At 41.3% G+C, this 24413-nt stretch overlaps 1 protein-coding gene across 4 annotated transcripts in view; it reads right to left on the reverse strand.

Annotated features, from left to right (window-relative positions):
• Positions 1-6457: 6457 nt before the first annotated feature.
• LOC139459917 (WD repeat-containing protein 47-like) overlaps positions 6458-24413 on the reverse strand; it is a 42873-nt gene continuing 24917 nt past the window's right edge. For 3 of the 4 annotated variants that reach the window (XM_071241648.1, XM_071241647.1, XM_071241645.1), the window contains 7 exons: positions 20303-20457; positions 18387-18556; positions 17594-17764; positions 16986-17108; positions 15501-15719; positions 14845-14868; positions 6458-10845 (listed from right to left, as the gene is read on the reverse strand). In XM_071241648.1, coding sequence (XP_071097749.1) covers positions 10700-10845; positions 14845-14868; positions 15501-15719; positions 16986-17108; positions 17594-17764; positions 18387-18556; positions 20303-20457 — 1008 coding nt within the window. In that variant the 3' untranslated portion in view covers positions 6458-10699. The remainder of the gene's footprint in view (positions 10846-14844; positions 14869-15500; positions 15720-16985; positions 17109-17593; positions 17765-18386; positions 18557-20302; positions 20458-24413) is intronic. The other variant, XM_071241646.1, reaches the window with a different exon arrangement.

Genomic DNA, 24413 nt, shown 5'->3' on the forward strand with positions numbered 1-24413 from the left:
CATACCATAAGACGTTAAAAGATGGTACTTGTTGTTATCCTGTCTGGCGCTCGGCATTAAGGGGCTAAAACGAAGGACTGGTCGGCTCGGAGTCAGTATACTGTGTCTGAGTGGGGTATTCATGTTAAACTGCGGCATGGTATCTCAGTGAGCTAGCACTATAAATCGGCATCAATCCGGAAGCAGCCACAGAAACACACACATGTACATGCACGTCGCTATATAAGTGCAATAATCTTGGACGCGACTTTAAACCCCATTTCATTTCACCTCATCCAGAGTCTGCTTCCTCCGACTTAGAAACATTGGGAATACCAGGAAATATCTTAGAAGGAATCCACCAGTATGTTTGTCCTCTCGTGTGGCATCAACGGGATGGATTGCTGGTGCCCAAACACATCTGATAAACACGTTTCAGCGGATTCAAAAACTGCTGCGAGGATAGCCTCTCTCAGTAGCAAGAACGACCACATTACTCCAATACCATCCTATGTACACTGGCTTCCCGTGCGCTACAAATTAACCTTAATAATAACATTCACTGCCTCACCTTCCAGTGCTTATCAGATGATCGATTCTATTTACGTGACCTACTGACGATCAACACACCAGCACATACATTCAGGTCTGAATTTCACCAATAATAAACTGTCACCTTTGTCTATCGCTCCTTTTCTTTTGCGGCAGCAACTGAAACGAACAGTCTTCCACTCAAAATGTTGTTTTCCAACTTTGCAGGTCCTTAAGCGCCAACAAAAACTCACCTCTTTAAAGCTTCATTGACAAAACTAAAATCTTTGTGCCCCTGAATACGCTGTATAAGTGGACTATCATTATTAGGAGTTTCCAGGCCATACATGGTGTTACGGCTTATATACAACAGTACACAGTGTTCCACAGATGAGTTTCCAGGCCATCCATGGTGTTACGGCTTATATACAACAGTACACGTTGTTCCACAGATGAGTTTCCAGGCCATCCATGGTGTTACGGCTTATATACAACAGTACACAGTGTTCCACAGATGAGTTTCCAGGCTATCCCTGGTGTTATGGCTTATATACAACAGTACACAGTGTTCCACAGATGAGTTTCCAGGCCATCAATGGTGTTATGGCTTATAGACAACAGTACAGTTTCCAGGCTATCCCCGTATTCCACAGATGAGTTTCAAGGCTATCCATGGTGTTCCACAGATGAGTTTCCAGGCCATCCATGGTGTTATGGCTTATAGACAACAGTACAGATTCCAGGCTATCCCCGCATTCCACAGATGAGTTCCAAGGCTATCCATGGTATTCCACAGATGAGTTTCCAGGCTATGCACGTTGTTCCACAGATGGGTTTCCAAGCCATCCATGGTTTCCACACATGAGTTCCAAGGCTATCCATGGTGTTCCACAGATGAGTTTCCAATCTTTGTGCGCTTACATACGCTGTACAAATGGACTGCTATTATTAGGAGTTTCCAGGCCATCCATGGTGTTACGGATTATATACAACAGTACACAGTGTTCCACAGATGAGTTTCCAGGCTATACATGGAGTTCCACAGATGAATTTCCAATCATTGTGCGCTTGAATATGCTGTACAAGTGGACTGTTATTATTAGGAGTTTCCAGGCCATCCATGGTGTTACGGTTTATATACAACAGTACACAGTGTTCCACAGATGAGTTTCCAGGCTATACATGGAGTTCCACAGATGAATTTCCAATCATTGTGCACTTGAATATGCTGTACAAGTGGACTGTTATTATTAGGAGTTTCCAGGCCATCCATGGTGTTACGGATTATATACAACAGTACACAGTGTTCCATAGATGAGTTTCCAGGCTATACATGGAGATCCACAGATGAATTTCCAATCATTGTGCGCTTGAATAAGCTGTACAAGTGGACTGTTGTTATTAGGAGTTTCCAGGCCATCCATGGTGTTCCACAGATGAGTTTCAAGGCTATCCACGGTATTCCACAGATGAGTTTCCAGGCCATCCATGGTTTCCACAGATGATCTTTGTGCGCTTGAATACGCTGTACAAGTGGACTGTTATTTTAAGGAGTTTCCAGGCCATCCATTTTGTTATGTCTTATATACAACAGTACACAGTGTTCCACAGATGAGTTTATTGGTCAGCTGACTAGATACAGGTGTGAGAAGGTTGTCCTACCAATGAAGCACTGAGAGGTCCTACTACATAGCACCTATCTAAACCACATTGCTCAAATACATGTCACTGTAACAGGGGTTGACTGAAAAATTCAGAACTAAAGCGAAAAAACAGAGCATATGGTAGCATATCATCATATCGGTGTGTCTTGCTGGGGATTAGAATACACACAACTGATGTGGTACAAAACATGTATATTTTGTCTGATCCAAGTATGCATTTTCAATATGTGTATAGACATAATAGTGAGTGAGTGGGTTTGGTTTTCCACGGCTTTCTGCAATATTCCAGTAATATCACGGTGGGGGACACCAAAAATGGGCTTCACACATTGTACCCATGTGGGGAATTGAACCCAGGTTTTCGGCGAGACGAGCGCATGATTCAACCACTGGGCTACCAGACCACCATGTATGGACATAGTAAGAGTGCTGGGGATGTTTCACTGGTTAAGGGGAGAGTTCAATGGTAATTAACCCAAACCTTTTTTTATCTTCGTTTTCATGTTGTCATAAATGCGCACCAAACTTCGGACAATGACCGATTCAAATCATCGAGTCATTTCCCCGCTTTCTCCACCCCTGTGTAAGTCACTCTGTACCCAGTTGGCATGATGACACTGCAGCTCCACAGATCCTGTTCACAATACATCTCAAACTATTTCGATTTTAAAATCTCCTTGTTTTCTGAAGATGCTCCAAAAATGGTCATTTTGTTACACAGCTACATTCTACATAGAGAAGTCCCCTTCGGCACAAAAAAAGTATAGGACAGGATATAATGTTTCAGTTGATCGATGAAGTAAACAACGTGAGACACCTTCAACTCTGCTCTGTCTTTAAATAATCACCTTTTCTTTCTGATACAAGCACTCCAGAGTGCCATTGTCTAAAACAACCTTAGTGTTACGACTGTCATATGTCTATGTTAAGGTATGGAGTTTCAATCACCTTAGCGCTAATAATGCTTTGTACAACGGCACCCTGCAAAATACAGTCAATTTTAAGCCAAACCTATAACTTGAAACATGTTCTAATTATCATGTATCTGACTTGTCATCAAGGATCCTATTGACTCAAGCAACTGACAAAATATACTACTTAAAAGAAGTTAAAGAACACCAATTCTTTCCTGTTTCTATAGTTAATCTGTCACGGTATGAGCTACAGTAATATGAAAGAATGGGGTGTGCTTTAACTTCTTTGAGTAGTAAATACAACATGGTAGGACAATATAGGGGATCGCATGCAAGTAAACACTGTAGCACAACAGATCACAAATCACAGTCAAGCATTGTTGGAAGAACTAGGTGCAGCACTGGAATGGCCAGCTGGTGGCAGCTGTACGGTGCTGAAGGCTACACTATCACACAATACTCTAGGTACAAGTGACGCCACTTTAGAAGGAGCGCCATTAAAAATAAAGTACAAGAGTCATCAAACTGATTGGTGCAGCCTTGAGAAAGAATAAAGAATAACTGAGAGGGTCCTCTGAGTCTTACTCTGTGTGCAACAAATCTGAAAACTTATGAGTGAGTTAGCATTAACGCTGTCTTCGCATGTCCATATCACAGAAGTTGACACCAAGATTGGGCTTCAAATATACTACTCAAATAAATTAAAATATAATAAAATAAAATAAAATACGATTCTTTCATGTTACAGCATGGCAGATTAACTACAGTAATATGAAAGTACTGGATAGTCCTTAATTATTTTAGTACTTGTGGCATATTATAGCATATGAGAAATCGAGATTCTTTATGGAGTGAGTGTGTGAGTTGGGTTTAACGCCACTTTTAACAGTATTCCAGTTATATCGCAGCGTGTCAGCTTAATGTGGGAGGAAAGCCCGAAGTGATGCAGGTCTCAGACGGTTACCACTTCGGTGAAACCCACGAGCACGGGTATGGTGCTGACAAACCTAGAAACATAATCAGGGCGAACTGGGATTCGAACCCAGTCTTTATTGGAAAGAGCAAACACTTTAGCCCAAAGGTTACCTCTCAGGCCATCAGAAAAACTAGCACAGAAAGAAGTAAGACAATCTTGTGCTGGACCATAATATCTATTTGTGATATTTAATTCTATTGAACAAAAAGTCCGGACATCCTAAGTTAATGAAGGTTTGTTTCCTTGTCACTGGGGTTAGGTGGATGATGGATAGCAACTAGTAAAAGGTGGGTGTCTAGGCTTAATATCACACCCCCTATGTGGCAAGGTGCCTTCCATGTGTGTCAGTTAGACGGCTTGAAGATGGATATCTCACCTTGGTCAAGATCCATGTTGCTAGACCAAGGACGCTGAGCAGCCTTCACGATTTGGCCACCCACACACACCTGATGTGAAGAACCTGACATGCACAAACACAAGTCTGTGTTGATGTTGCAGAAAAGAGGCATGTTATGAGCAAGCAAAACATTTTGAGACAAGTCTTAAACCATGACTTCCATTTTCTCCAACTGTCATGGTTACTGACAAAATTATCCACTCACAGTACAGTACATTCCATTGTATAGTGATTAATAAATACACACCAAAATACAGGACATCCTCCATATCAGTGACAGTGAAGAAGGATTCTTTGTGCCATAGAAATGATGAACTGATACACAAGTACTCCATCACAAGAACCAACACTGACAAATGGTTGTTAACCACCAACACAATAATTGAGGTATGAAAGACGTACATGTTGATGGTATGATACAGAGAGAACGTCCATCAATGAGAACAGAGAGAACGTCCAACAATGAGATCACAGAGAACGTCAATCAATGAGAACAGAGAGAACGTCCATCAATGAGAACAGAGAGAGCGTCCAGCAATGAAAACAGGGAGAACGTCTAGCAATGAAAACAGAGAGAATGTCCATCAATGAAAACAGAGAGAACGTCTAGCAATGAGAACAGAGAGAACGTCCAGCAATGAAAACAGAGAGAACGTCCATCAATGAGAACAGAGAGAGCGTCCAGCAATGAGAACAGAGAGAACATCCAGCAATGAGAACAGAGAGAACGTCCAGCAATGAGAACAGAGAGAATGTCCAGCAATGAGAACAGAGAAAACGTCCATCAATGAAAACAGAGAGAACGTCCAGCAATGAGAACAGAGAGAACGTCCAGGTAATACTCACCATGAATGGGGCTACAAGCAGTAGGTAATCAGGCATACAACAAAAAACTGTACAATCCATCATAACCTTTCAATTCCAACAACCCTGGTTGGCAGGTGCTTGACTGAGCTTCACTGAAATTCATTGAAAAATATCTTTGCTTCTCAATACCTCTTTATATCCCAAATCATTATTGTCCAATTTCGAAAATTTGACGAAAATAAACAAATATTTTCATATATTTCCTAAAAAGTAACGTACAATAGGTATTCAACAGCTTAAACCTTATCACATCTCTTTCACCAGACCTCAACAAAAACATAAACAAATAGTCATAATTGAACTTTATTCTATTACTGGACAAGAAGCGAGTCTGCAACACTAGACAATCCAAAAGCATGTACTGAACAGGTAGACCATCAGTGATATCACATGTATATTGGTACCGTTGTGTGCGTGCGTCACATTCTACAGACATTCTTCCCTCTTATCCATACACCAACAGTCATAATAAGCAATAAAGTTAGATGAGACATTTACACTCTGGCAAATACATAAATACATTCTGATCATTCTGTCATGTGCTACTCCAACATACATTAAGTTAAATGATGATGTCCATATTGACTGACAAGCAGCTGCAGGAGCAGCAGGGGTAGCATCAGTAATCAACTTGTACAATAGTTAATAAATAATACATATTACATATTAATACACAAATCAAGGAAATGAAAGATTCTCCAAGCATGCCATGGTAACTGTTGCCATGGTAACTGTTGCCAACGCCACCAATGAAGTCACCATTACAAAATATTTGAAGAAAATATTTATCAAAATATTTACACTAAAATAGTGTCGCCATGGTTACATGTGTGATAGTTACAACTTTGCCACCTTTGTCACAATATTCAATGCCATAGTTACAGTTTGTGTTGCCATGGTTACAACATGTGCTGTGTGTACATAAAACATTTCTTATATATGAATGTTTCAAATAAACAAGTGGTACATGGATTTATCGCAAACTGTAAAACTTTGAAACCATCTTCTAGTGTCAACAGATACATTGATCTGACACTCATGAGATCTGACAGAAAGACAAGTATTGTCAACACACCAGGGCTACAAATCAAATATTTTGCAATGTAAAATTATTTTCCAACCAATGTCCTTTCAGGTAATATTTTATCATGTTAGCAAATTACCAACCAGTCATATAAGTGGAATAAATGAAAACTAAACAAAGATTTATTATTTCATTGTTTTCCATTACTACAAATTAACCATTTGACCAAAGTCAAGTCAGTTGTATTGTTTGATCGGAACAGTAGCAGTTGGACAAGGTAATAACAAGAATTTCCTGTCGATGACAACTTCACCTCATCCACAACACATTACAGATATTCATGCTGAACAAAAGTGGTAGTGTATGCTAAACATAGAAGCTGTCCTCCACGCAATTGTACGTTATTACTATCAAGGTCAGTTCTCTGGAGAATACTAGCAAGAAGAGACCCTGCCTATTTATGAGAGACCACGTAAGTCGTAGAGCAAGGTTAGGAGGCATAGTGTCAGTACTTGCTGCCACGAGCCATGACAACATGTACATGTAGGTATGGCCTGGTGTAGGTTCGTGGTACACAGGCTGTCTGAGGACCTGAACCCTCTGACCCAGCGCAAGGCAGCAGTAGCAGCAGCAATCTAACAGTGCAACAAGGCAACTGAGGCAAGAATGAACATCGTCAAGGTAACACATGGGCGGAGTCCGTCCGTAATACTTCCGAAAGTAATATCAGGCAGAAACAAGGACAATACAGCATGTCAATGAAGGAGGATCTAATTTTAAAAATGTGATCAAATCAAAGAAACAAAGGATGTGACAATGAGGTAAGTACATTGGCCAGCGAGCAAAAATCAGAGAGTTAGAGAAAAGCATCCAGGTGAGCTTCATACAACGTGCTTCACAGTGGTGGCACTGACTTGGTAGGTAGGATATGGGAGTGAGTGAGTGAGTCGGGTTTAACGCCGTTTTGAACAGTATTCCAGTTATATCACGGCGTGTCAGCTTCATGTGGGAGGAAAGCCTGAAGTGATGCAGGTCTCAAATGTTTACCACTTTGGTGAAACCCACAAGCATGGGTGTAGTAGGACAAACATAGAAACATAATCGGGGTTATCCGGGATTCAAATCCACATTCGTAGTATGCTGGTGTGCCCAAAGGGATGCAACTCTGCACAGCGAATAGTGAAAGACGACTGGGCCCCATTTAGAATATGGTTTCATCATACTTGCCAGTACGGCTTTGTAGGGAAGCATGGAAAGGGTATCAAGCCCGGAGTCAAGCACCACATTGGTCACACCGACAAGCATAGGTATGGTGCTGACATACCTAAATATATAATCCAACCACGCCTAAGGGACGCAAATATTCTCCGCAGATTGCAGCGCCTTAGAAGACTCGGTCCCCCATGCCCCACTAGACACCCCTGAAGTCTTGGTGAGTGTCCACATGCATGCTGTTTCCCTCTATATCAGCATTTGACATACAAGGACCATAAAGTGGTAGTTCACTACAATGATTAAAGCAGGCAATACTGGGGATTAATACACAACATAGGCGGATCCAGATGAGTGGGGCGGATCCGGAGGAGGGAGGCATTTCCAGAGGAGGGAGGCACATGGAGAGGAGGGGGGCGGATCCAGAGGAGGGAGGCAGATGGAGAGGAGGGGGGTGGATCCAGAGGAAGGAGGCGGATGCAGAGGAGGGAGGCGGATCCAGAGGGAGGGGCGGATCCAGAGGAGGGAGGCGGATCCAGAGGAGGGAGGCGGATCCCGAGGAGGGAGGCGGATCCAGAGGATGGATCCTTTTGAAAACCAAATGTGGTATGCTGTAGAGAACCAGCCCCCTATCCCAGCCCCACCCCTTGAGTGAGACACTTCGAGAGGAGTTTGTTGGTGGACCCAACTCTTTCAAACATGCTGGATCCGTCCTTGCACAATGTATCAAATTTGGCACAATACAGATATTCTTTCAATCGTTCAATGATTTATATCTCCACATATCTGATCTATCTTTCAGTGATTTATATCTCTACCTATCTGATCTATTGAGACACTAGGATAGGTCAACTTGATTTTGAAAAAGAGACGAGATATTTTAACTCTCTAGCTTCTCTACCTTCTTCATGTCTTCTCTCCGATATACAGAGCGATGGCAACACACATTATGTACTAAATGAAGAAGCATTACAATGTGCAACATATGAGAATTTAAGCACTGTCATTAAATATGACTTTGAATACACAATTTAACATATTTCATACATATTATCAGACAAACATTGCCTTCATATGGACCTCGTGATAACCCTGTGACTTCATCCACATAGGCCACTTCCGAGTCAGTCTAGGTCATGGTCAGCGAGTTTTCTTTCAAAAACATATCCCCAATTACATCTTTGTTTGAGCTCATCATGAATTGTTTTTGTGTGTCCCTAGAGAGGTGTGCAGGAATATGGAAGGTGAACTTTCTCGTACACCATTGAGAGTGGACCTGGTTTCGTTATCAATCCTCGATGTGATCTGAGGACAAGCAATGCCATCTTTAACCCCTTATACAGCAGATACGTTGGAGGATCATCGATTATACTCTGTATCATATCTCCATTCTGTTATAATATAGAGCCTTGACCAATTTTTCACTCGTCTCCTTCTGAGGCCGGTGGTTTGAATGACATGACCCTATAACTAAGAGCTTCAATCAAATTACACTGTTCCTCCATGAATACTACAAGTCTCATCACCAGTACTCGTCCCAACTTGTGCGTGTCATCATCAATACAACCTGAACGTCTTGCAGGATAAGGACTTATCCCCACCTCTCGAATACTCAGGAAAACATCTTTCCTGGATTAATAATCATTTTTAACAGTCTTGTGATTCTTTAAATACATCGAAGGCTTGCTCAGAAGTGGATGCAAATTTTAATGAAGATCTGTGCCATGTCAGAAGAGGCTTTTGATTGGTTGTTGATTTCAAGCTCAGGAGTGATAAGGAGATGGAGGTGGTGCCGTCACTTCCAACAGCCACAGCGGCAAATGGTGAGTGAGTGAGTGAGTCCAGGGTGTTGACTGGAGATATAGTACCCTGGATAAAGGAGGAGGATGGTATACACCTGTAGCATCAACTTCCATTCACTGTAAGAAAGCTCTCAATAACTTGCGTGCAACACAGATTGTCATACGAAAAGTCACACACAACACGAAACTAAGGGGTTAACATGACCAATATGTCTACTGTGCCTGTATCGCCGGTATAGGAATACAATAAGCTCAGATCCAAGACTTCCGGATTTTTCATCCACGTGGGGACGACCTTGCTGGTTACCATGGCTGCATCACATAAACGCAGCTCACACACCAGCTGTGAATATCAACACATGGAAACACAACACCGATCAATTGCCATGGATACGATGATGTATTAACTGCATACCCTGACATATCACCATGGATACACAAAGTAGAGATTATCACCATGGATACACAAAAGTATTCATGAATAAATTATCACCATAGATACACATATCAACATGAATAAAGTATATATATATCAGTTATCATCATCTACAAAAGTAGATATTATTACCGTGAACACCCATAGACATTATCACCATGGACACAAAAAAGTAGATCTATATCATCACCATGGATACACAATAGTATACAATATCAACATGGTTATATGAAAAGTTATTTCACATGTTTCAAAAGAACATCAAGTCTCAACAATCAGTCCTTTCCACTATTTGTATCACAACACAATGATTCAGATTTGTACGGCTGATACAAAGATAACTATTCAGTATATATGGTCATGGGTGATGGCCGACAATGTGTTATCAGACCCCTGTGGATGACACAACACAGGCTGTTTACAGTATAGACACCGGTGAACACAGGCATCACCATGGTGACACACTGACATGAGATACAAGGGGAGATAATCATGCAATCAACAGCAGGCGAAGAGGGAGCTCTTCAGTGACTTCAGATGGAGGTGGAGATGTCATACATATCAACTTCTATACTAGGCTGTCAAGAAGTTAACAAAAACATTTGAAAAGTGTCATTATTTTGTTGATTTCTATTCAGATACAATCTACTTATCATTTTTGACATCATTTCATGTACAATATTTTGTTGAGATATTTCCACCATGTTGTTTCCATGGAAACCAGATCCAATACAATTGAGTAAGATTCTTTCACCTGACATAAACTGTAACATAAAAATATCTCGAAATACAATTACACAAAATATGTTATGCTCTAGACCTTGAATAGGGAGCTGATGACAAATGATTAAGGAACTGTTCGACCCCTTGAGAAACAATGTCCTTGACCTTCTACATTTAACTGGCAGGAAGTGCCCAGCTGACGACTGTGCGATCAGCACTAGTTGTGAGGAAAGCCAGCTGAGAGGGATGCCAGCGACACTGGATGACCTTGTCTCTGTGCTCCGCGACGACCACGCTCGGGAGGGGTCGTAAAAGGTCACCTGAAACAAGGCGTAGGCTGGTAAATATACACTCTGCGTTTCAAAATGTACAGGAACACATCTACAAATAACAGTTGAAATGACAGGTCAGAAAGAAAATACATTACCCACAAAACTACTCCTTCGTAATCATTATGCCAACGCAGACAATGCCTAAATCATCACAAAAGACTTAGTTTTCTACTGAAACATTAACATATATAGAAACATTATAACAATAAAATCATCATGACATTATCATGAATTAGAGTGAGTATTGTTTAATGCCGCCTTTTGCAGCCATATTCCAACATCACGACAGGGGACACCAAAAATGAGGTCATACTTTGAACCCATGTTGGGAATAGAACCCGGCATTCGATTTGATGAGTGAACGCTTCTTCCATCAAGCCACCCTCCACCCACACTGTCATTAAGAGTCATGAGTTCAGATGTATCCTGTCTTACAGAGCAATCTCAACTTAACACCACGGGAGTTCTCACCTCTCAGACACACTCAGTAATATAGAATGTGCCAAGAGCTGTTCATCAGGCATAAACTTCCACAACTTTCAGTGTATCATACATATATCTTAGAGCTCCACATTTAAAAGGGTATTAAATCAGTTTCCTAATACATGTACAATTTATTAATGGATCATTACTTTTCAAAATGGCTGTAAATGAATGATGTTGGAGAGTCCAATGCACAAGATCATGAATACAGTGAGTGAGTGAGTGAGTTGGGTTTAGCGCCACTTTTAACAGTATTCCAGTGATATCACGGCGTGTCAGCTTAATGTGGGAGGAAAGCCTGAAGTGATGCAGGTCTCAGACGTTTACCACTTCGGTGAAACCCACGAGCACGGGTATGGTGCTGACAAACCAAGAAACATAATCAGGGCGAACCGGGATTCGAACCCACAGTCATAGGTTTCTGGCGTGCCCATGGGACGCAACTCTGCACAGCGAATCGCGCCCCTTAGACGACTGGGCCACCCGTGCCCCCATAAATAGAGATATGCTTCCCAAGATGCAGATAGTGTGACTCGTTTGATATTTCAATTACTGTTTGAAAACTATTTCCAAATACATTTACTGAATTCTTAAATTTCATTGTTTCTTGTGTCTGTTGTTGTGTTATTCTGTCTACAATATCATGACAGCCCGTCAGCTAAACCCGTGTTTGATATAACGAGCGAGGTTACTAGCTGTTTGGGAAGTAGCGACCAAGTCATCGAGCCTGACCACTCCATCCAATCAAAAATCCTTTAATGATGAGCAATACAGTGTTTGTTGCTTAATGCTGCATTCAGCATCATTCCAGCTATATGACAGCGGTCTGTAAATAATCGAGTCTGCACAAGACAATCCAGTCATTGATATCAGCGTTGATCCACGCAATGGGGATACGATGACCTGCATCCACCAAGTCATTGAGCCTGACCACCCGATCCCATTAGTCGCCTCTACGACAAGCATGGGTTGCTGAAGGCCGGTTCTACCCCGGATCTTCATGGGTCCTGTGTACACAGCCACATCCAGCACCTACACATGTTTACAATTCCGTTCATTAGTGTCCCCACAGCCGGGTTAGTGCAAGCAGGTCTCATGCAGATTATCTCCTTGTTACTTGCGCAGCTAATCACATATCACTGTACCTGGATTAGTCACCAAACCTCATCACCATAACTTGTAAAATACAGCACCAGCCCCCACACAGCTCAAAGCGTATGACATGTGTTAGCGAACTACAATACTAAAGTACTCATGGACATGAAAAAAAACTGTTTTTCTCAATTTAAAAATCGACACAAAGTGTTACGTAGCTGTAAATACGAAATAACAAAACAACTCGAAAAGTACTAGTCTGGATTTGCTAGTTTGATACAATACAAAATGTAGGTCACCTTGATCTACTTACACCTGGTTATGCCCTGTTTCACAATAGTCTGTTTTATTCACATTTTTATACACTTTTATGTGTAAAAAGGCATAAAAACATTTGATACGCTGTATTTGTGCCACGGCCCAATTAGTACTAATTTAGTTGTTTGAATATTTACATATTTTGTATATTAACTGCATTTATTTAAGATCTGAGGTCGAAAAAACAGGTTTTTTTCATTTCCGTGAGTACTTTAGTGAATCTTTTATTCATTCACACTTCTAATTCACAGAACATATTTGTCAACAATAAAATCTTATGAAAAAAGACACTGAGCCAACTATATCACTGAATTGATAGACATTATCTAAATAAAGCTTGAACAGATCCACTAAACTTGAATATTATCTAACCAGGATAGAAACAGTAGTGTAATACGTCAGCTCAACCATTAACACATACTCAGGGGAGATAACTCCCAAAAAATAATACCCTAAACACAATTGAGTGAGTGAGTGGGGTTTTACGCCGCTTTTAGCAATATTCCAGCAATATCACGGCGGGGCACACCAGAAATGGGCTTCACACATTGTACCCATGACGGGAATCGAACTCGGGTCTTCGGCTTGACGAGGGAACGCTTTAACCACTAGGCTACCAGACCGCCTATCACAATCTCCTTCTTGGTACCATCACTGCCACCTGTGTGCAAGTGGCCATTTCAAGAATCTTGAAAACGTTCCCTCAAACCCCAAATGAAGTGACATTAATATTTTTATGTATTGCTTTGGGATTGCCATTATAGTGAATTCAGAAAAGGTTTACGACTGACTTTGAAATTATGTTTGTTTTTTAAATCAGACTGGTTCAAGACTGCAGGCCAATGGCAGCCATGTCCCAACACATGCCCAAGGGAGGTAATTCCCCAAACATACCCAGGGGAGGTAACTCCCATCTATTACCCAGGGGAGGCAACTCCTATCATATGCCCAGGGTGGTAACTTGTGACACACATATCCAGCACTTGTCTTGATCATACAGGATCTCAGGGAACACTTGCATTTGACTGTCACATGACACAACCAGACAGAAGTAGTGAAAATATGCACTCTCAAAAAAACTCCATTAATTCCCATGTTGTCATTAATTCTGATGATCATATTTACAGTCTGACATTACTATCAGTAATTCCTGAGGTAAACAAGGTTTGTATGGGTTCATTTGCTCGTTAAACAGACAAAAGAAAATTGTACTCTACAAGCTGAGGTTAAACTTCTATTGGAACTAAAGCCAGTTCACCGCTAAGCACCTGTGTTCTGTGTTATCAACTACACTCTACGTCTTTCGTAAATGAGTCACTACTCCTCGCTATGTATACATCCATGATGTGTGTCCAAACTGAACATGTAGACAGCTTGGGCAAATAGACTCTTACACCACTCAAAGCAATATTTCCATGACGATGGTGGACGCCAAGGAGGTACTTTATGCATATTGCCAAAACCTTTTCAGGTCACTAGCCCAAACATATATTTTGGCACCATTTTCAACCTGGTAGGGGTTGTTCACTCTATGGGGTTCTGATTCACCACGGTAAGGACATGCAGTTTCCATTGGGTAACATGTGATTTGATAGGGTGGACATGGGAGTATTAACCAATCAGAACAGCTGTAACATTTGTTGCAAAAGAATAAACCACCCACAATCTGATACTATCAAATACACAGAAAACACAATGCAGTATTAGCAACACAGAAGCCACACTGGAGCACAGAGGCCAGTACAACACATGATCAAAGCTTCATAAACTAATAATTACAGAAATATATCTATATTTATATCTTCCCTCCAATGGGTATATTAATGATAACCAGGATTGAATCGCTAACCATTAAGTGAATAAAAACAGATTTCATCATAAAATTGTGAAACTAAAATTGTGATGTTGTTATGTATTAGATCATAAATCTTACTGAAAGATATGTTAAGTCAGTTTGTCAGGTATCTAAACAGAATGTCAATTAAAATGTTAGCACCAAAACAATATGGACCAGGTATTCTGATTGTTTCCAAGCCTACAGAGAATGGTTAGGGTCAGGATTAGTTGGATGGTAATCAGCTGTATACATACTCTCTCCTCCTTCCGTGGAACCGGCTAAAGGTGTATAAAATACTCGTATCACGCATGTAACTGGGAGTATTAGACATTAAATGTGGAGGACATGGGAGCATCGTGATACAAGGTTGCAGAGGGTCATGCTGTGGTAGTTTAAGGATCATAGGTAACATTCAAGCAGAAACATTCATAAACTTAATATAGTAATGAAATCAAACATAAATATGACATAGAAACTATTGCTAGCAGCATGCAAACAAATGACCTGATAGTGAGCTGTTTATGAGGGTCCTAATCTAGACATTCAAACAAACATCTATACTATGAGAATGCAAAGGCTGTGCCTTGAACAAATGGGCCGCGTTTCCTTGGGTTTGAGAGCAAGTAATAGCTGACCTTCAGTACACCTGGTAGGTCAGCGATACCCAAAATCATTGTGACCAAAACTCCATTTCAAGCCAATAGAGGTTAATGACCATAAAACCAGGGAAAATACAGAAAAAAAGACTGTAAAAACCTTGCCCTGCATTACTTTTTGGGGGGAAAATAAAATTAATTGTTAAGGTTCCTTTAAGCCCGAGCGTCTTGAGTGGACTTTACCCCTGTTGTCATGGCACAGTCTGAACAATCAAGGACACATGCCCAATGCTATAAGGTCCTATCGGACATACCATGGAGGTCGGTGAGCACCACCCGGCCATCGTAGGAGCCGGAGAGCAGGTAGTAGGCGTTCATGGAGAAGCGAGCTGACCGGCACTCGCTGCTGTGTGGCTTGAACGTCTGGACCACCTTGGCCCCCCGGATATCGTACAGCATGGCCACCCCGTCCTCGTGTCCCGACGCCAGCAGGCGCCCGGACGGGTCCACGCACACTGATGCAAACGGACTGCCTGCAATGGGACACACACATCTCTAGAGATGACAAGCTTAACACACTGTCAGCACAGCTTGAGAAATATCACAGTGGTTGTTATAGAACTGGGAATGGACCAGTCATACCAAACTGATCAAAACTCAAATATTGCGGCATGATACATGCAAACAGCCTGACCTTTCTTACCTAATCTGGATTCACTTGCACAAAGCAATCTTAGCACTTAGACTATCATGTGCCTGTGTTAAAGTATGGGAGTTCTGATCATCTTAGTGCTAAGATAACGTTGTGCAAGTGGGCCCTGGTACAAAGAGCATTAAGTACTGATCTGTACTGACCCTCTTCCCAAAATTCCTACCTGTCTGTAGACACATGCCCCTTGCCGTCCCAACCAATATGTATCGACATCACTAACTGTCTGTTTTGTTTGTTTGTTGTTAAAACACCTCACTCAGCAATATTTCAACAATATGATGTTGCTCTGTAAATAATCGAGTCTTGACCAGACAATCCAGTGATTGATGTCATGAGCATCAATCCATGCTATTGGGATAAGATGACACGCATCAACCAAGTTGGTGATCCTGACCAACCGATCCCATTAGTAGCCTCTTAGCATAGCTGCCTTTTACAGCAAGCTTGGGTTACTAAGACCTATTGTACCCCGGATCATCTCGGGCTCCTACCTGTCATCCCATATACTGACATCCCTACCTGTCAAGACATGCATACTGACATCCCTACCTGTCAAGACACACATATACTGACATCCCTACCTGTCAAGACACACATATACTGACATCCCTACCTGTCAAGACACACATATACTGACATCCCTACCTGTCAAGACACACATATACTGACATCCCTACCTGTCAAGACACACATATACTGACATCCCTACCCATCAAGACATGCATACAGACATCCCTACCCGTCAAGACATGCATACAGACATCCCTACCTGTCAAGACACACATATACTGACATCCCTACCTGTCAAGACACACATAAACTGACATCCCTACCCGTCAAGACATGCATACAGACATCCCTACCCGTCAAGACACACATATACTGACATCCCTACCTGTCAAGACACACATATACTGACATCCCTACCTGTCAAGACACACATATACTGACATCCCTACCTGTCAAGACACACATATACTGACATCCCTACCTGTCAAGACACACATATACTGACATCCCTACCTGTCAAGACACACATATACTGACATCCCTACCTGTCAAGACACACATATACTGACATCCCTACCTGTCTGGCTGGGCACTACAGTTATGGCAGTGGACGCTCGCAGGTCCCAGAAGCGAGCTGTCTTGTCTTGCGATCCACTGACGAACATACAGCCTCCCCAGGTGTGCAGGGCATAGACATGACCTGGACAATACAACAGGTGCATCAGTTCTAGAAAACACTTCAAAAACTAAATTTTAATGAAAATGTTAAAACAAAATCGGAGACTTGAGTGAGTGAGTGAATATGGTTTTACGCAGCTTTTGGCAATATTCCAGCAATATCATGGCGGGGGACACCGGAAATGGGCTTCACACAATGTACCCATGTCGGGAATTGAACCCGGGTCTTCGCCGTGGCGAGCGAACGCTTTAACCACTAGGCTACCCGACCGCCCCTCGAAGACTTCAGATAATCACTCATTTGCATATAATGTCTTAAAAGAATACAATTTTTTCTCTAGTTGGATGGATTTGAAATAAGAAAAGAAATCATATGTAATAACACATCCGCAGCATGTAGCACAGTGCCTTCATCAAATATAGACATTCTAGCCAGTATATATAAGGACAGACTTACTGGGTTTTACTTCTGTTTAGAGACATCTCTTTGACTAGGCAATAACCCACCTGTGTGTCCCGTCATGGCTCTGATTGGTGTCCCCGTCTCACAGTCCGACGCGTAGATCTTACAGTCCCCCGCGCCTCCACTGATGAGCAGCGACGACCTGTTGGTTGCGTCCTGCATGAACACGAGGTCGCGGATTGTGCCGTCATGGAAAGATAACTCCAGCTCTGCACCTGAAACCACATTACAGAATTACACCCTCACAACTCAATCGGTAATCAGTAAGTGAATGATATATATAAGACCAATCAGCAATATTACTGTTGGATCACACTGCCTTTTAAGTTTTTCAGTTTGGGGCCTTGGACAATTTTAGCTCCTCAGGGCCAATAAAATCAATTGTACAGGTGATGTTAAAGAGTGAGTGAGTGACTTGGATTTCCTGCCACTTTAAACAGAATCTCAGTCATATCTTGGCTTGTCTTTGTTTCTTTGTTTGTGGTTCAACGCTGCACTCAGAAATATTCGAGCAATGTCCAAGACTTTACAACTTTGTGAAACCTGTGAGCATGGATATGGTGCTACCTCTGAGAGATATCAAGGCAGTGAGCGTTTCATCCATGATGTCATGGTAGCCTGTACATAATAGAGCTCGGGATTGATACCATGGGGTACGTTCCAGTGTTAGAAATTGCCACTAGTCCTGTAGTCCTTGCCGAACTGCCCAGTAGTTAAGGTATCAAAAGGACTAGTAGAAACTATTATGTCATCATCATAAGGACTAGAGGACTAAAACTGTTAGTTACTATGGCAACTATCTATGGTTCCGTCACCTCCTGTGACAGTGATTCTTACCATCTGGTTTAGCTGCTTCTGTGTTGAAGCGCAGGAGCTTGATGGTCTTGTCGTTGGAGCCGGTGGCGATGAGGTCCCCGAGGGGATTCCAGGCTGCGCAGTAGATGGAGCCCTTGTGGTGCCGTACGCTCTTGTGAACAACCACCGTCTCCTGGGTCACGTGATCCTCTCTACAACAACATGCTACTGTGTTTAGTGCCATCACACACAATCAATGTTTCAACACACACAATACATTGTTTCATCACACACAATACATTGTTTCATCACACACAATACATTGTTTCATCACACAAAATACATTGTTTCATCCCACACAATACATTGTTTCATCCCACACAATACATTGTTTCATCACACACAATACATTGTTTCATCTCACACAATACATTGTTTCATCACACACGATACATTGTTTCATCTCACACAATACATTGTTTCATCACACACGATACATTGTTTCATCTCACACAATACATTGTTTCTTCACACACAATACATTGTTTCATCACACACAATACATTGTGTTTCATCTCACACAATACATTCTTTCATCTCAAACAATACATTCTTTCATCACACACAATACATTGTTTCATCTCACACAATACATTGTTTCATCACACACCATCAATGTTTCATCTCACACAATACATTGTTTCTTCACACACAATACATTGTTTCTTCACACACAATACATTGTTTCATCTCACACAATACATTGTTTCATGTCACACAGTACAATGTTTCATCACACACAATATATTGTTTCTTCACACACAATCAATGTTTCATCTCAAACAATACATTGTTTCAACAAACACAATACATTGTTTCATCACACACAATACATTGTTTCATCACACACAATACATTGTTTCATCACACACAATACATTGTTTCATCACACACAATACATTGTGTTTCATCTCACACAATACATTGTTTCATCCCACACAATACATTGTTTCTTCACACACAATACATTGTTTCATCTCACACAATACATTGTTTCATGTCACACAGTACAATGTTTCATCACACACAATATATTGTTTCTTCACACACAATCAATGTTTCATCTCAAACAATACATTGTTTCAACAAACACAATACATTGTTTCATCACACACAATACATTGTTTCATCACACACAATACATTGTTTCATCACACACAATACATTGTTTCATCACACACAATACATTGTTTCATCTCACACAATACATTGTTTCATCACACACCATCAATGTTTCATCACACACAATACATTGTTTCATCACACACAATACATTGTTTCATCACACACAATACATTGTTTCATCACACACAATACATTGTTTCATCTCACACAATACATTGTTTCATCACACACCATCAATGTTTCATCACACACAATACATTGTTTCATCACACACAATACATTGTTTCATCACACACAATACATTGTTTCATCTCACACAATACATTGTTTCATCACACACAATACATTGTTTCATCACACACAATACATTGTTTCATCACACACAATACATTGTTTCATCTCACACAATACATTGTTTCATCACACACAATACATTGTTTCATCACACACAATACATTGTTTCATCACACACAATACATTGTGTTTCATCTCACACAATACATTGTTTCTTCATCAGATGTAGGGAGCGGCCAAAGAACTCATCTTCCCAAGAATCCTAACTCGACCAAAACTCCTCATGGGAGGATTTTCCATTAAAATATTGTTGAGTAATTTCATTGAAGAATCCCATCAGAATGGAGATAAAATTGGCCAAGAATCCCTTGAGAGACCTGTTCTGTCTGGAATTGTGACATTAAACACCCACAAAGAACACCTACCTAAGGGCCGAGGTGCCGGGAAAGCCTCACTGAACACCTGCAAAGAACACCTACCTGAGGGCCGAGGTGTCAGGGAAGCGACAGATACGGAGTATCTTGGAGTTCGAGCCGACGGCATAGAAGTCTCCATTAGGGTGGAAGGCCACGGTCCTGATAGCCTGCTGGTCCTCCAGAGTGGACACTGCCACGAAGCGTGGCCGATTTCCACCCTGAAACACAACACACATCATACAGACAGTGTCTTTCATGCCATATTCAGCAATATTCAGCTATACCAGTAAATATGAGACAACATATAAATGAGCTAGTGACAGATGATATGAGCAACATCTCACGCTGTCTATGACACACAACCTGCCATGTTACAAGTCGACCCCCATTCCATTAGGTCACCTCAATTACAGGTTCTACTACACCAAATCAGAACCAGTTGGGACAGTGCGGTTTTCGTAGGGAGCCTTCAGTGCAGATCGAGAGATATCTGCAGGCTGTGATTGGAGGAAATTCTGTAAGATTTTTATGTCTTTTAAATGTACATCCATCCAGTTATTAAAAATGACCATGTTTTTCTATATTTAGTACTGTCTTTTTCAACATGATGACTTATGCTGAATGTGAACACAGCTATTTTCAAGTAGGTGACATTTGGTGCAAAACTGGGGGTGTTGTGTTTAGCTTCCTGTACTCAGAAAAGGAGCTGGCTAAGCTAGTCATTTTTTATGTTTTTATTGCTGCTCTAAGGCCAAACTGTGCACACACGTACATGTATAGCTGTTGAATGCTTAGTTATTTTTTTTTAAAAATATAACGTTACTATAGAATTCTATGGGAAAACATTTGATTGTGTGTAACCTATAGGTTACTGGACACATAATTACACAGAATTATTGACACTAAAAGAGAATTGTTGAAAATGAAACACATCGATAACAACACCTGCTCATTCTGTCGATTAGCAAGAATAAATATATACATGTACCATGTCTATCTAGAATGCACCAATGTCAACAACTTTTGGGAAGATCTAAAACAATTCTTAAGTATATTATCAGTATAAAAGGGTTAAAGCCCTGCTTCGCCAAATTTATGAAAGTTATGGAAAATATTAATTACGGCAAACAATTTCTTTAATAATTAATCGTTTCAACATGAAATGGGGAAATGTTACTGATACATTAAATCCCCGCACTTAAAACCATATACATAAATGTACATTTTTAAGAAATCAACTTCAACAAATCAGGTCCCTCATGCTACTATGTCATTGTGATAACATTTGGCTGACATAAAAGTTTGACACTGTACAAATCTAATGGTTGGTTGGTTGGTATGTTGTTTAACGAGGCCCTCAGCAATATTACAGCTATATGACGGCGGCATGTAAATAATCGAGTCTGGACCAGACATTCCAGGGATTGACATCATGAGCATCGATCCACAAGTCAGCGAGCCTGACCACCCGATCCCGTTAGTCGCCTCTTACGACAAGCATAGTCGCCTTTTACGACAAGTATGGGTTGCTGAAGACCTATCCTACCCCAGATCTTCAAGGGCCACATATCTAATGTGAACATACATGTAGGATTATAATTGTACAAGCTGAACTGACAAAGAAAAAGGAGTACTTGTTGGGAGCCTTAACCACCAGACCTTAGTTTGCTGGCAAGGACACAGTCAACTAACTGTTATGTTTTCAGCACATACAGGGGCAAGTACAGGTTACTGAGATTACAGATTACCATTCACCTCAATGCCAATAACAGAAACAGGCTTGTCACTGCTCAGTCCACCATGAACTACCTTTACAGTTCATTGGACAAACACAAATATTTTACCCATTATTTTCACAAAATCTCTCATTAACACTTCTTTGCCGTTGGAGCATTTATGACAATTAACCAGAAGAAACACATTGCCGAGCCTTACAGGCCACAAAGGGGAGTTCCCCGCCCCCTCTGGGAGCCGCAGCCTCCGCTTCCCGGACAGCATCCATACATCTCGCATTTTCCCCTCTACCATCGTCAATGGTAGAGCAGCACTTGCTTCTTGTCTGTGATTTTATCTACCTACTGTCCATCGTTGAGACACAGGAAAGACAACAGACATATCCGCTCTGATAATAGTTTAGACACACATGCAGATCCATGGCTATTGAATATTAATATTCGTTAAAATCAGAAAATCATGTCTAGTTGCTAGGCAACATCACCGGTATCCATCTAAATATGTCCAGTATACATTAAATCATGTCCAGTTGTCAGGAAAACATCCCAAGTACATATTCAATCATGTCTAGTTGTTAGGTAACATCACCGGTATCCATCTAAATATATCCAGTATACATTTGATCATGTCCAGTTGTTAGGAAAACAGCCCCAGTGCACATCCAATCATGTCTAGTTTTGGGGTAAACATCACTGTACATACTTTATATCTCCAGTTTGGGGGGAAACATCATATCACAATACATCTAAAACCATCTCCAGTTGTTAGGCAAACACCTCCAGTACACAAAGAGAAGACTGGTCACACAGCACTAATAGTTTCAGAGTGAAGTCAGCTCAGTTCACGCTGCGGTCAGTAGCTGGGTCCTTGTTATGAATGTCTAGCAATGTCCTGCAACTGGTCATTGTTTAAAGGACATGTCTGACCTGCCAGGATATCTAGGGCTGAAGTGAGCTGCATGCGTATCAGTAATCTCTCACTCTAATGGTTGAGGTCATGTTTATAGTTGGAACTGCGCCATAGGAAAGAGATGGAACTGTGCCATAAGTGACTGCTGGGATCGAGCTGTACGTGATCGCCGGGACTGATCTGTACGACACTGTTGGGATGGAGCTGTATGTAAGTGCTGGCACCGAGCTGTATGTCAGAGCCGGGATCTGTGTATAGGATACAGTTGGGACAGAACTGTACGTCAGGGCCGGGATTGAGCTGTATGAAAGTGTCGGGACGGACCCGTAGGCCAGTGCAGGGATTGAGCCGTATCCCACTGACGCGAGGGAGCTGTACGTCATGGCTGACCGAGTCTGCTGTCTATCAACTTGAAACAGACACAACTATGTTTGTACAACTCAGAGCTCAATACCAACAGTCCTGGTACTTCTGCTGTAGGAAACTTGTCCTTGACAAACTTTCTGTTACCAAATCCGTCCAATTTGACCCAAATCAAAGGAACACACACACAACTTATCCAATACCTAGACACATATCAACCAACCAAATCAAGTCAACAGGGCTGTGATTCGGCTACCAGCACCACCAATAACCTACAGTTCAAGATGAATGGACAAACTACTGGGTCCGTTCCAAACTGTCACAAACACTTTTCTTCTACACCTCAATACCTTCATGAAGCCGACATTCATGGAACACTCCCCTCATTACAGCTACATGGGTCTGCCTGTAGACTAACAAGACAGTTTAATAGGAACTTTAGCTGTGGCCTGAATGTGTGCTACCAATAGGCTCCATTGTGCACGTATTTGCCTTCGTGCTGTTTACAATGAAACCACACAGCTCCCCTCAATAGAATCACTTCAATGCCCCCCCTTTCAAAGCCAGTTTTATTGTGCATGATATTTATATCATAAACACACAACAGGGAGATATGTGTAATATCGGCCTGGGGTACAATATCACTGTTTGAAATGTCCGACCATAACACTTTCTCTTACAACATTCAATGATCATGATGTTTTGTGCAGCTATAAAGTTTTCTGCAACAACAGATTTTTCTGTAAACACTTTTTCAAAGCTTTCTGCGTTAACATTTAAAATGATTGAACAAGAATATTTCAGAACCTTCTACAACCATATTTCAAATACTTCTACAAGAATATTTTAAAGGTTTCTGCCAATAAAATCCTGCAATGATATTTTAAGTAAGAACCTTTTCATCCTGTTCATGAAAAGGCACGATGGCAAAGGTTAAACCAAGAAGAATTACATGATCACATGACAGTAGAATGCACTGCTCCACAGTGAAAACAGATCCTGAGTTGGAAGTGCTGTAAAGTTCACATCAGCTACAGCTGACTGTGTCTCAATCATGTCAAAATGACATTATCAAATGCCCCTAGCTGGCCGGAAACAGCGGGCACATTATGACATATATACCACATTTCCACTAATATATGCCAGACTCCCAATAGGTGAGTGAGTG

Source organism: Haliotis cracherodii, unplaced genomic scaffold (genome assembly GCF_022045235.1).
Source record: "Haliotis cracherodii isolate W230 unplaced genomic scaffold, xgHalCrac1.p SCAF_13, whole genome shotgun sequence".
Taxonomy (NCBI): Eukaryota; Metazoa; Mollusca; class Gastropoda; order Lepetellida; family Haliotidae; genus Haliotis; species Haliotis cracherodii.